General features: G+C 41.1%; 2 protein-coding genes and 1 long non-coding RNA gene across 4 annotated transcripts in view; 1 reads left to right on the top strand and 2 right to left on the bottom strand.

The window, feature by feature from the left end:
- CDCP2 (CUB domain containing protein 2) overlaps nucleotides 1–2,532 on the bottom strand; it is a 37,619-nt gene extending 35,087 nt beyond the window's left edge. The window contains exon 1 of the mRNA XM_083619475.1: nucleotides 2,455–2,532. The gene's annotated coding sequence lies outside the window, so the exon portion shown is untranslated. The remainder of the gene's footprint in view (nucleotides 1–2,454) is intronic.
- CYB5RL (cytochrome b5 reductase like) lies at nucleotides 261–14,624 on the bottom strand. 2 transcript variants are annotated; one of them, XM_083619510.1, is made up of 7 exons: nucleotides 14,238–14,624; nucleotides 11,686–11,865; nucleotides 9,843–9,991; nucleotides 7,984–8,071; nucleotides 4,252–4,356; nucleotides 3,163–3,366; nucleotides 261–2,677 (listed from the first exon to the last, which is right to left on the bottom strand). In XM_083619510.1, the coding sequence occupies exons 2-7, from the start codon at nucleotides 11,860–11,862 to the stop codon at nucleotides 2,474–2,476; spliced, it is 927 nt and encodes a 308-aa protein (XP_083475636.1). In that variant the 5' UTR covers nucleotides 11,863–11,865; nucleotides 14,238–14,624; the 3' UTR covers nucleotides 261–2,473. The 2 variants fall into 2 exon arrangements, with proteins under 2 accessions (XP_083475636.1, XP_083475635.1); XM_083619509.1 differs by lacking the exon at nucleotides 14,238–14,624 and adding an exon at nucleotides 13,591–13,880.
- Nucleotides 4,363–7,567, top strand: LOC310765045. Its single transcript, XR_014549413.1, has 2 exons — nucleotides 4,363–4,995; nucleotides 5,027–7,567. It is a non-coding gene; the product is annotated as an uncharacterized lncRNA (long non-coding RNA).
- Nucleotides 14,625–14,647: the final 23 nt, after the last annotated feature.

Here is a 14,647-nt window from a genome sequence, read left to right as displayed (position 1 = left end):
CTTGCAATGCGGGAATCTCAACTAAAGCATCCATGGCAGGTGGCCACAAACCTCTGCTTAAAAACCTCCAAGGAAGGAGAGTCCTCAGCCTCCCAAGGGAGTCCATTCCAATGTCTAACAGCTCTTCCTGTCAGAAAGTTTTTCCAGATGTTTAGTCGGAATCTCCCTTCTTGTAACTTGAAACCATTGGTTCGAGTCCTACCCTGTGGAGCAGGAGAAGACAACCTGGCTCCACCTTCCACATGACAGCCCTTCAGATATTTGATAATGATTTTTATTAGTCTTCCATTACAACAATCCAATCCAATAACAACCTCATTATAACAATGCCAAATTATAATACAATTAATAATACCAATCATTGAGATGCCAAATTATACAATGTAGGTGGCCCCCGCATGCTAGAATTAATGGTTTGATGCTTTCCTCTGTTTAAATATTTCAATCCTGGTCCAGATACCAAGACCTTCAGATATTTGAAGATGGCTATCATATCTCCTCCCAGTCTCCTCTTTTCCAGGCTAAACATACCCAGCTCCTTCTAGTATTCCTTGTAAGGCTTGGTTTCCATGTAAAGTATTTATCCCTGTTTTCCTACATGTTTACTGAATGTGTGGAGAGGGAAATAGGCCCATTTCCTCAGGCCACACCCTGACCTATGTGCATTTAAATGAACACATAGAAAGGGCTGCTATGTAGGGCCCCTGAAGGTGCAAGGGCTTAGGCTAGGGTATGCAGCCAGAAAGCTTTGTCCTGTTCCAGCCTCATACATCCACTGAACACTTGAGTAGGGATTTAGTTAACAGGCTACAACCATTAAGTGACTGTTTTGCACTAGCGCAAGGAGAGTAAGATACAATCCTGTCCTGTTCAAGCAGTCTTGCCAGAGGATAAAGTCAGGTTGTACGATTCAAGTTCTCCATGTGAACAGAGAAATAAAGAGGAGCAATTGATTATCTTGATTCTTATCATATTATTCCCCAAAGATTCAGGACTGTCTATTTGGAAAGAATCAAGGTGACATAGCTAAAGCGTTACATTTTTCTGTATACAGCGGAACCTCTCCCTATTCTCCCACCTTCAGATACTACTAATTCAGTTTTGAGTTCACCCATCTCTCTTGTGACTCCACATCAGTGTAACCTTATGGAAATGATATCCTCTTTTATCTGCTGTCTGATTACTCAAATGTTTTCTGTGCTCCTGAGGCTATTTAGATAAATTGAATTGCACAGTATATGAAGACATTTTTACATATTACGGAAGCATTTTAAATGCCACAAGAAATGATGGGAGTAGTGTGCTATATTTCTGAGCACTGCGTAGATTGGTCATGATTTTTAACATGAACAGCTTTCAGTAGCTTATTTGACTGTAAATTCTTTACAGGCTAAAACGTAGCCACAAATACATACATTATGTACACATATGAACATAAATCTGCATGGTACTGAGGCAGACCATTGTTCCTCCTTTTAAGAGAAGATGCCAGAGACTGGTGATGGGAACTTGTGTATGCAGAGCATGTAGCTACCACCAAGCTATGACCCCTCCCTACGCTGGAAGCAAAGCTTTGTAGATGTATTCATTTTTCAGTTCTGTGCTGAGAAAAGTAGAACATCATGGGGTATTTCCCCCTCAAAGAGGCTTCTATGACTAACAACAGAAACCCAATGCAATTTTCCATTATGTGTATTAATTAGATCAGGCTAAGGTTTCCGGTTTCCTCGGTCTACAGATCAATATCCTCCCAGCTCTGAAATAGATCAAATTTAGGCCTTTTGTTATAAAGTGAAGTTGAAGCTCTCTTTTTTTGGTTCCTTATTGTACTGCAGATTCTGCCCTCTGAACTTGAATGGTGGGCAGTGGAGTCTGGCCACAGTTCAGCAAAACTTAGTCATGACTAAATTCCATGTTATTGCTCTCAATGGGGCTTAAATATGACAAGTCTCTTGCTGGACTGTGCCTAGGGCACCTAGGGATGGGCAATCGGGATTCAGCTTCAGTGTATTGGTTCATATCCAGCCCATCACTGCTTTTAAGTGTGAGTCCTGAGGTGCTCTCCTGATTCAGATGGAACAAAGATAGAGCTGGGCATCACCTGCATACTGATAACATCTCTCTCCAAATCTCCTGATGACAGCTCTCAGCAGCTTCAAACTGATGTTAAATGCCATGGGGGACAAGATGGAGCTCTGTGGGATGCCACAGGACAATTCCCATGGTGCTGAGCAATAGCTTCCCCATAATTACTTTCTGGAAACAGTCAAGAATAACTGGCTGCAAGTGGAACCAGGCTTTTGTCACTAGCTGTGGTATCTGCTCATTCATGGGATTGTTTAGCCAACTCTTAGGACACAGAAGGCATACATTTGGATGGATTGGCACAGCTAAACATTTTTTAAAAATCCAATCTGACCAAAGGCAGATTAAGATTATTCGTAGCAAAGATACCTTGTTTGCTTAAAGTCCGTTAAAATATAAAATAAGAATCTTCTTTAAGACCAATGGCTTTCAAAGATCTCTCCATCTCTTCACTGAATGTCACAGAGCCGCATATCAATACGTAAGGTTGTCTTCTGCATGTGTTCACCATTCTCTTAATCACGTCCTCGTTTATTCGACCAAGGTGCGTGTTTTTTTGAAAGCTCCAAGGCAGATTTTTGAGTGAATGTTCCTGAAGAGGCAAAAGTATAAGACACTTTAAAATCATCTCAGAGAAACATACGGCCAATACTAAATTAGCCTTGAGCTATATTAATCCTGTTTTTCTCTCCTGGATGGAAGGAGAAGAGGTGGGATGTAGAGACCACTGGCTTTTGTCTGGCCGGGATGTAGCCTTCTGTACAAAGATAAGAGTCACATCCATTGTTCTGGCTGCTTTCGCTTCCGGATCCACTCAGCCCTGGCATGTGGCCCCTGGAACACTGTACATGAGGGGATGCGGCTCTTGGGCTGCGCTGCAAAAGGCTCTGCATGCAAACATGAGCTTTACTACCTAGCTATGGTCCTTTTCCCAGCTAGGAAGGCTAGACATGACAAGGTTTTCAGTGCAGGACTGAACCACTTGCAATACATATAGCATGAAGGTTCATGCATCAACTGAGGGGAAGGTTGTCACACTGTCCCATGGGAAGGAAAAATTGCCTATTAGAATATTACCTGGCTTAATACATAAAATGCCCTTATGTTCCAGAATCGAGATTGCTCTTGAAGAAGAGGCTTCATGTAGATATTTTCAAAGTTCCTGAAGCAGCCCACTAGAGTTACAAATGTTTCATCATCCTCATTCTCTGTTATGTACTGAAGAATAGGAAGCATTGGTGCTAGACCAGTACCAGAAGCAAGCATGAGAAGTTCTCCATACTGAAAATGAAGCAGAAGATGCCAAATACATCTGAGTCACTGGAAATGGAAAAACACTACAACAGAAACTGAATTTCAGCGCCAATTCATCATTTCATCCTATAAAAAAAGTGTGAACACTGCATAACTCGGGGATTATCTTTTCTCCTTTGGCAATCGTGTCCACTGTGATCAACTGAGAAAGCTTTACTTGGCAATAAGTCCCAATGAACTTTTTGAATAGACATGAGCTTGTTCCAGAAAGTGCATGTCATGCTAAATCATGGTCAGTATTGAAATTCAGATGACAAGGAAGCTTCAAGAGGGAATGAAACAAACATGGTAGGAGGACAGTGCTCAGAAAGGACTCAGACTTCACCGTTTATCTTTTCTGTCTCTTGTGGTTTGCAATATTAACAGGACAATTCTAAGTATGTTGACTTGGGATGGAATTCTATTTCGTTCAATGGGGAGTGCGTCCTATTTAGGATTTCAGCCTTAATTATCAAATATAAAATAAAATTATACTAAATCTGACTTGACTTCTATTCTTGATCATCTGCTATATTTTCTCCTCTTGTTCTTTTTAAAAGAAATTGCATCCTACACAGATCCATGTCAAAGCTCTGAAGCACTGTGGTGAAAATCTGAAGAACCCTACCCTGATCCTTAAACCCTAATGGTTTTCCCCTCATTTCCTGAAACCAAAAATAGGAACCCAACTATTTGGTATTTGACTACTTGTAATAATGACCCTACATCTGATTGTATCTCATTGGTATTGTATTGTCCATTTTATTTTATATTACATTTTTAGATATTATGCTGTTAACTCCCCTGTGATTGCTATGTAGTGAAGGGGTTGAGAGGGGGGTTGTGTGTGTGTAAGTATATATATGGCTTTACTTGATTGGCTGAATAAGGAAAACCTCCAAATGGTCCTCTCCAACAAACCGAATCTCCTTCTTTCCAGGATTTTACATATTGTGACATGAGTCCATCTTCATAGCACTTGTAAAGAAAACACAAAACAAACAAACAAACAAAAACATTTTTGAGAGGAAAACCTCACGTTTATATTCTACAAATAAAATTTCATAAACTAGAACAGAAAAAAATATTTTTAAAATCGCTTAAAATATATATTAAAGGTCTAGCACAAAGAGATTTAAATTAATCTGGGACATGAGTTACGAATCTAGCATTATTATTTGTTAATTCGCTCAAGTGTATGCAAAATAAAGATTGTCTATTGCTTGTATTGTGATTGTGCTGACTAAGCTGGGTGGCAGATAAAACCACTCAGGTGTTTTAAAACCTGCTCTGACTGCAAATAGCCTTTGCACCCGATACTGACTAACAGATACACAAAATAGCACCTAACACATGCAATCATTTATTCATTGTGGAACTCTGTGCATTTATAGGAAAAAGGGAGCTTTCTGAGTAGTGAAATTCAAGTGCACAATGCCTCTTCGGTCATTTGTTCCAGGACTTGTATATTCTGCCTTTTTAATGCTTCCTTCATCTATGAGTTTGGAGTGAAAGTAGTTCAAGCTAAGACAACGTATCACACAAAAATCTGATCACAGCACCATACTTTCTCTACAATAATGAATGTAAAAAGCATCTGCATCTACAATAATGAATGTAAAAAGCATCTGCATCTAGGAAAGAACAGAGTTGGCTCAGTCAGTAGAGCATGAGACTCTTAATCTCAGGGTCAGGGGTTCAAGCCCCACACTGCACAAAAGATTCTTGCATTGAAGGGGGTTGGACTAGATGACTCTTGTTGTCCCTTCCAGCTCTACAATTCTATGATTCTAAGAAGAGAGATAGCTATGCTTAAGGTGGCCAGCTTTACACAGTCTCTGCTCCTATGCCTCTGGCATAGAAAAAAAATTCCCAGAGGGAGAGTCTATTGCAGCAAAAGCAACACAGTGTGTTGCAGCACCTTAAAGACTTAAGAATTATGGCATAAGATTTCATGGACTAATGTCAACTTCACCCACTGCAGTGGGCTCTAGTCCATGAAAGCTTATGCCACACTATATGCGTTAGCCTTCAAGGCATAGCTGCCAACGTGTCCCTTTTTTAAAGTGAAATTCCCTTATTCCGAATAGGATTCCTCACAAGAAAAGGGAAAAGTTGACAGCTACGCTTCAAGCTGCTACAGGTGGTCTTTGCTGGTTTTACAATTGCCATTTAGCAGATGGAGCTTTTCTTATCACGTATCTTCATCTCAGGAGACATTGCTGATAAATGTCTGCATGCCAGGCTGCTGTTAAAACTTTAGGAGCCGTGGCAGGGTGGAGTTGCTGGTATACCTCTAGCCATAGTGAGAAGAAGGCAGAAGAGGATGTTAAATTCAAGGTGTGAAGAGAGAGAAGACTTCAGTTACGTTTCCCATTTGGCGAGAGATTGGTTGCAGGAGACAGAATGTATTTAGAATCGAATAGGTTCCTTCCTCGTTCTAATAGGGAAATGACCAAACTGGTTTGTAATGAATTCTTGTAAATAGAAGAGCAGGAGAAACTCCTGAAGAGAAAACCTCTATGCCAGGTTTTACACCAAAAAACACCATAACATTATAGAATCACTCAAAGGGAGGGTTAAGCGCAGAAAATCGCCACTCACTTGCACTTAACTGTAGTATCACAAATGCAGCGCCATAATCATGGGACACAGGGGTGTCTGAACAGCACTTGGATTGTATAGTAATAATAATAATATAGTACTTCCAAAAATTGCCTGAATAGTGAGAAATACACTACAATCTACAAAGCCAAGTTATACAAATGGGTGCTTTACGATGGGTGTTCCATCTCTTTTGTTACTGCCAGAGAATAACTATGGTTCCTTTTGGGATGAAAGGTTCTATATAAAGGGAAGGTGTTATTACAATCATTACTACTATTATTGAAATGCAAAACTTGTGTGTAATAAGCAAGTATATATAAAATTTCACAGTCAGCCTATAAAGGTAACCTATTAATGCAGCTCAAATGTAGCATTTCCCCCTCCAATTGCCACAATAATGGTGAAATGATCCACCCACAAGTGTCTTATAAAAGCTATACACACCTCAAAAGGAGTATAATTCATGCTCAAACTATCACGCAATCAATGATAAAACCCTGAAAAGCACACATTCCTGGAGGGTGAGCAGAGGGCAAAATGATGGGTCCCTGTGACCTGCCTGGAAGATCTAGTGCTTGAGGTTTGAGATTTACAGTGAAATCTATCTTTCCCTGAGAAGGTGTAAAGACAGATTAAAAAGATAGACATGATTTTGATATTCCTAGGCTCATAATTATTTATGTTTGCACTGATCCTTGTTAGGCTCTGCCAACATTCCTTCTGAACATAAGGACTCAAAGGCTGCAATCAATAAATCTCTTAATCCCATAGAGAAATCATTGAATTTACTCAGGAGAATTGCCTTATGCAGTGATTGACACTGATCCTAAAAACATTATAGCTGTATCACAGCATGGAATGGCAGGTTCTGTACTTACTACAGTTTCCTGCTGTGGTCATTCTGGCTACACTGCCTGTAACATACCATAGCAATGTAACAGATGACTACTAATATAGGCACAAAGATGGATCCTGTATAGATGGCTCCATATTGTCCAAAATGACAGATGAGCCATCCTCAACCCTTTTACTCCCCCACCTCATCATCACAAAACCCTTCACAAGGACAAAATGCTGCAGCCCAACATGCGCCAAGTAGATGCCCTTCTCTAAGAACAACTTGGCTTAACCATGAAGTAAAGCCTGTTGAGCTGTCAACTTGATTGACTTGGGTGCAGTCTATACATACGGCAGAATGACGGGGTAAAATGGACAGAAACTATTCAGATGGGAGGTAGGGTGGGAGCGCATTTTAAGATTCTCCCTTGCGTTGAAAGCTCACTGCATGTAGAAAACTATGGATTAGGGAAAGTTGTACTTATTTATGGGGGGGTGGGGAACCCTTGCATTCTGCTTTCCCCTTTGGAAATGGAGTTGCTCCAAGATGTTAACAAGGTGTAAACAGCCATAAAAATAACAACAACAGTAAAATAAGATGTTATTAAAACAAATACCAAAACCAACTAGGTCTAAACACAGCGTCATGAAACAGGGAGGCACGGAGGGCCAGAGCTAACAATAAATAAACAAAATTAAGCAACAGCAGAACCAAAGCCTCGTGGTGTGGTTGTTTCTCTAAAAATAGGCATAAAATGCCAGCAGAACACAAACAGAGAGGAAGATAACCTAATCTCTTGCGGCAGGGAGTTCCATATGTGGCAGGCTGCCACAGGAAAAGCCCTCTTGAATGTGCCTCAAAAGGCAGTGCTACATGTAGTACATGTCATTTTTTTACTTACAGGAAGTTTCTGAAATGGTACTACCTAGAATCCCGTCACCCCAGTCTACCACCTCATCTCGCTGCATGAGTAGCCCCGTCTTTACTTCAGAGCGAGGGGAGGGGGGCAGAATTCAACATATTGATTAGGACTAACAAGCCAAATCTTTGACTGCAGGCCTCTAGTTATTAAAGTACAAAGCTAAGCACTCAGCTGGCCTAGAAGATGACATGATTCCTACGTCAAGCTGTTAATCTATAGAACAAAGGCCGCTATTTACCTTTATTAAAACTTCAAAGTACCCTTCAGCATTCACAGGAGTAATTGGAGTATAGGCTCTCTGAACCTCCAAACCATTCACTAGTCCTCTGAGGAAGGAAAAAAGAGAGAGAGAAAGAAAGATAGAGGAAGGGAACCCTGATCTGAATCCCTTACAATTCCTGTCAGCAAAGTACTGCTCTCTCAGCAAAGGCTGCTGCCTGAAAAGCACTGCAGGTATCCTTCCTCCTTCCCCATGGGCTGTCCTTTGCCAAGCCAGACAATAGATCATTCCCTCCCATTTTGCAGTGAAATCACAGAGATTCAAGGCATTGAAATAACCTCAGATTTCTCTGTCACACACCTCCCTTAACAATTTTTCCCTTTCCTGGGGCCAGATGAGCTACATGGCCAGCCTAGCTATTTTGTGCAATATAGCTATGTTGCTCACAAAGTAAGGGAATTATAGAACTATACTAAGGGGGGGGGGTTATAAATGGTCTTGGACAGATAGTGAATACATGGAAATAATATTAACAAACAACATCCCGCACTCGTAAAATTTTGAATTTGGGAATGCTCCCAACTAAATGTGCAGAAAGAATAACTGAAACAGTCATGCAAAATCAGACCTATCTCACAAATGTTGCACAGAGGTCAATGATACTACAGCTAGGCTTAATCCATTTGTATTCCTACATGTGTTGGAAGGAGCCCAGAATGAACCATGCTCCTGTCGTGGTGCTGGCAGCCTCACCCAGTTTATAGAAACTGAATCACAGTCATCTTAAAAGTCCAAAAATGACTTGGGAAGCAATGTACCTCCTGGCTTCCACTGCCAATCAATTGCACATCAACAACAGACAACTTTTCAACTCAGAATAGTCAATTCTTTTATCCTTAATGAAGTTTTGTGAGGCATCTAGCTGTTACAGTGATGGGGAGGATATATAGTGAACTCTAATAGTTGCCAACAGCAGCTTTATTAATCTGTTTTCAGTGGGAATCAGGCATTTTGTGTGATATTATGGTCCTCCAACAAAGGGGAGGGGGGAAGCCCAGGAGATTCTTTGGAATCTTGTTTTTATGTTGTAGGTTGGATACGTGATTGTATAATTTTAATCTGAAAAGCCAAATAAACAATTTTTTAAAAAGAAAGATATTATGGTCAGGGTGTTGGTGTTGGACCACAGAATCTAGAGACTGCACAATCACTCAGTTATAAGGTTCACTTGGGCAACTTTGATCAGTCACTCTAACTTATTTCACAGAGTTACTGGGAGGGCAAAATGTTCCCACATACCTTAGAGCAGGCATGGCCAAACTCGGCCCTCCAAATGTTTTGGGACTACAACTCCCATCATCCCTAGCTAACAGGACCAGTGGTCAGGGATGATGGGAATTGTAGTCCCAAAACATCTGGGGAGCCGAGTTTGGCCATGCCTATCTTAGAGGAAGGGTGGGATACAAAGGTAACTCATAACATAAATAATATGAAAGGTGGCTCTGTACTGCAATGGGCATAACTTCCTCAGGGGGAAAAGTTAATATACTGTCCCTATGTGTTGGTACGTGACGATCATTCCAATACACATTTGCTTTTCACCTTTTCCGTTTCTGCAAATTGGCTTTCTTACCCACACTTAATTTTTCTGCCTCCAATACAACTAAAATGGAAGGAAAAGCAAGTGTAGGGTGGCATATACCATAAAATTAACAAGGTTAATAAGCTCAGTGAGCTCACAAGTTCTTTCAACAGAGCCAATCTGGGAGCACAGAAATTATGATTTACTTGGCATGAAATCTTTGTAGCTCAACAACAACAAAAAGCAAGTTAAATCACATACTGAGGCCTGTTTAACTATAGACTTAGTACAGTACCTTAGCACAATATGTTGTCCCAAACTCAACCCTAGGCTGCTATTTCCAGGCAATTCAAATTTATACTGGTAGGTGTCCTCTGTCAGCTGATCCACAGAGCTTATGATGAAAGCTGTAAACGTTTCTGGAGTTAGTTCTGAATTACTACACTGCAAAAGCAACAATAAATAATTACAAGGTTAAGCAATGCCACCCTCTTTTCTTTTCTTAAAAAATTGTGAGTGAATTCTGCCATGGTGAAACATGTTACTGCAAAACACACACACACACCCTGCCACACACACACAAATTTTAAAGACTGAATACATCTGGTCTCAATAAAGTGTTAATTCAGTAAGTAATTATTTGTGAAGCCCCATTTTAATCTGCTTGCCTTTTTTACAATTATGACCATAACAATATGCTGATAATGATTTTAGAAGGTGAGAAACTAAAGGTATGTCCACACACAAATAGTAATAGCACTCCCAAAAGATGATGGAAGGCCATCTAGGAGGTAATTTTCTACCTATCTCAAGGAACGGATGGGCATTCCTCCTTAGTTTGCAGTCTCTCTCAAAAGCAATTTCTTATTTTTCTCTAGACCTCCCACTAGGGCTGCCGTCTTTCTTCCTTTGCAAAACTCCAGCGCTTTTAACAGCTCCATGTCTGCAAGAATTACATGAGCAAAGCTTCTCACAGTAAAAAGATCCAGTGAAGAGAATAGCTTATTCGGGCCTCCAGGCAATCTTTAGAAGCAAATTTTGCATTACCAATTTGTTCAAGACACGTTTTATCTTTTTCAGGGCACGTGAGCCATTCATTCTGTGGCCCCTGAATTTGATTGAAGTCTCAAGACTTCAGATTTGGAACAAGTAGTAATAAAGAAAAGCATCTCTGAGCATGTGCCTCAGCCTTAGCCCTGGCACATCAAAATGGCTTCCAGGCCAATGGAAAGGGCTTCCAAGCAGGCTTGAACCCTAATATCTATCATTTCAAATAAAAAAAGCATTTCTCTTTGTTTCTTCATTTCCTTGTTCTCATTTTCCCAGCATGCATTTCACAGCCCTATGCGTTTTTAGGCTGAAGTAGGACCCATTGTGTTCAATGGGGCTTAGTCTCAATGGGATCGGCACCTCAGTTCCTAGCATCCTTTCTCAGGTATTACTCCAATAAGCAACATCATATTTTAAAGAGATTTGTGCTTGCCCTCAGTTGTTGGGTGCTTGAGGTGCGTTAACAGAATTGGAGAAAGCCCAGATGGCACAATGGGATAAAACTGAATTATGAGTAAGTTGTGATGTTCATCAATATGAGAGATGCTAGAAAAGAATGTATTCTCCTGCATGAATTACTATATATTTTCTTGCATTTAAAATGTAATGATAATTAAGCTTACATATTTTACTGCTTTTTATAGGAGCAAAAATACTTGCAAGATTTATTGGGAAGACAATATGGTAGCAAACTATAATTACAAATATTAAAAAGTGGGAAATTTGATGAGTGTTATAAAACACTTTTTCTAATAATTCTGCATTCAAGAGACTGGCAAGAGAGAAACACGTCAAAGACATAAACTTTTTGAAATATACTCATATTAAACTTCTAATTAGATATAAAAAGGACAAAATACTGTTTTGGAAAGTAACTGCAAAGTAACCATGTCTTAACCATGTCTCCTCAGAAATAAGGCCTACTTAATTCAGTGGGGCTTACTCCCAGGTGTGTGGGGTTAGGATTGCAGCTTAAACAGATATACCTGAACGTACAGTAGATCAATTTGAAATCAATGGGATCTATTTACAAGGGGGGGGGGGGATAGGACCCAGATGAAATATTAACATAATTTTAAGATTTCTACTTGCTGTTTCTTCCTTGTCAGGAGGCTTCTGTCTTTTTTTGCCTTGGCCTTTTCCCACTGCTCCAGCTCGTCCTGATACGTGTCATAGACACAAGGTTTGCAGCCACTACCACAGCACTGGGATGGCAATGGCTCTTTGGGCTTGAGAGACAGCCAGTCATCTTCACTATCATCCATTATCTAGAAAATATAACACTCAGTTTCAAACTGCTGGATGGAGATGATCTGTCCCTACCACAACCAACATATATTTTAGCACATTATAGCTGAATTCCTTGCTTGGAAGCACTTCATATTTTATTGATAATGTTATTACTTGTAAACCTCTTAAGAAATTTTGTTACGACCGAGTAGTAAATAAATATTGTTAAATTTAACACTTATATCTGTTTTTAATCTATTTTTGGAATATTGTTATTTTTAAGTTTTGGTATGTTACTACAGTATTTGTTATTTTGCTTCAGGGTTTTTTAATGGGAAATGATATACACAGGTAATCAACTGTAACCTTCTACAGCATCATACTTTGCTTTGGATTGATGGTGCAGGAACAGGTTAAACAGGTCATTTTTCCTCCTTCCAACTCTCTACAGAAGCAAAGGCGTCAAAGGGAATGTAAAATCCGTTGTCCCAACAGTGAAAATGTCGAGGCTATGGATCCTGTCCCCAGTATGTTTTAGGAGCTAAACCTCAGTAAACCTGATCAGAGTTCAGTATGTTATCCTTTCGTATAATGTAGTTGTTTTAGGAAAAACCATCTTGCTGGACTCTTCTGAAGTTACATAATCAGGGGAGGCTAACAGTTTTACATGCACACATTTACATTAAAAAATCCAATCTGGATGCATTCACAAACTAGCTAAGAGCCATATGGGGGTTGTGCCTACAGATGTCTATGCACCTTGCCTTACATCAAAATGAGTGCAGTAATGGCCACCAACTTTACAAACAGGTTTAGACAAACTCATGCAAGATAAGACTATCGATTGCCACTAATCATGATGGCTGTGTTCTACCTCCAGTATCATCGGCTGCATATTTCTAAATAGCACTTGCTGGGAAACATGAGCAAGGAGTATTGTGGCACTTCTGTCCTTTCCAAAGACATTTGGCTGGCCACTGTGAGAACAGGATGCTGACCTTCATTTCATCCAGTTCTTAAGATCAAAATGTACAGGCCAGGAGGTTTCTGGGAGTCGTATTAAGCACCATTAACAATATATGCCAACTTCCCATATTTTCCAGGGACAGTCTTGATAAATTACATCATTGATCAGTTACACTCCATATTAACATTATCAGCTTTTTAAACAAAAAGGCAGGAAATGGATAGAATCAATTAATATTTTCATTAGCACATATACACAAGGTAAGTCGTTCTTGAGATTTCTAGTCAGAATGTTAATGTGAGGGAGGGACAAGAGCTGTTTGCAAATGATCCCAAGTTCAGCCATTGGTATTTACAGGTAAGCTGAGAAAGTCCCCTGTTTGGAACACTGGAGAGATGCTCAGTGCAAAAAATATTGAGCTAGATGGACCAATGGCTCTGACTTGTAAGGCAGTTTTCTATGCCCCGTTTTTCACTAAGCAATGCTGGGAGGGTTATTATTTGACCAGTCCCATTAATGTTGCAAACATTGATGGCGGTGGCACATCAAGAAAAGGAAGTTGTGTGGTTCTGACTATAGCTTAAATTCGGGTCCACAGTCCTGCCTACCTTCCTGTGTTGTGCTGCTGCCTCTGACCATGCTTGGTAGGTCAGAGGCAAAACTACCTAAAGGTGTGTGGCGTGGGCTGGCCTTGTATAAGGTAATGTGACCAGGAAGGGACACCCAGGTTCAAATCCTTGCTTATTCACAAAGCTCACTGGGTGATCTTGGCCCCATCACCCTCCCTGCCACCTACCTTACAGGGCTGTTGTGAGGAGACAGTGGCTGTTGTGAGCATATCATATATGCTGCCCTAGAAGAGGGATAGGGTATAAATGAAATAAATAATGAGAAAGATATGATGCCCTGTAGTGTACGTGTCTGTAGGCCTGTCATTGCCTCTCAGCCTAATTTACCTTAGAGGTTCTAGTTACAGGTAGGTAGCCGTGTTGGTCTGCCGTAGTCAAAACAAAATAAAAAAAATCCTTCCAGTAGCACCTTAGAGACCAACTAAGTTTGTTATTGGTATGAGCTTTCGTGTGCATGCACACTTCTGAAGAACTTAGTTGGTCTCTAAGGTGCTACTGGAAGGACTTTTTAAAATTTTGTTACCTAGAGGGTTGTTGTGGGGATTAAATGAATAGAACTGTGTATGCCGCCTTGAGATACTTTGGGGGGGGGGGATATAAACGCAATAAATAATGACATGAGGGGCAGAAGAAACTTTGGCTTGTGACCAAAATCATTGGCAGCCCATGAACAAGGAGCCTCTCTCTCTCTGCAGGCTCAGCGCCCCTCGATCTCCCCCATACGGAAGATGCTCTACACCAAGCCGGGCCATGGGGGGCCACCAAGCTCAGCCCCTGATGCCACCCTCCAGCGCTTCCAGCAGCGATGCCCTACCTGGAAACGAGAAGGAGTGAAACCAAGACCTTGCGCATGCAAAACGTGAGAACTGCGGCGGGGACAGTCAAAGGTGCTTTAATCGCAGGTGGTAGTGGTGGTGGTTGTAGTTCTTATGGGGGTTAAACGAGGACGCGGGAGAACCATGCACACCGCCCGGAGCTTGGGGGCTCCAAGTGCAACAAGCGCCGTGCAATGCCCCTCCGTTGCGAAAGCGGCGTGTCCCCTGGAGAAAAGGGCAGGATTAGTCGCCACGTTGCGAGGCGTGACGCTGTTCTTCTGCCCTTGAGGGAACTGGAGGCGCTTACACCGGCTGCGTCATCGGCAGGGAGAGCCACCGCCGGTCCCCTTAACGGCGAACCCCCGACCCGCTTCCTTCCCACGCCGGGCCCAGACAAGCGCCGAGTTTG

The sequence above is a fragment of the Podarcis filfolensis genome (assembly GCF_964270895.1).
Source record: "Podarcis filfolensis genome assembly, chromosome: 6".
NCBI lineage: Eukaryota > Metazoa > Chordata > Lepidosauria > Squamata > Lacertidae > Podarcis > Podarcis filfolensis.
This window is presented reverse-complemented; position numbering and strand designations above follow the sequence as displayed.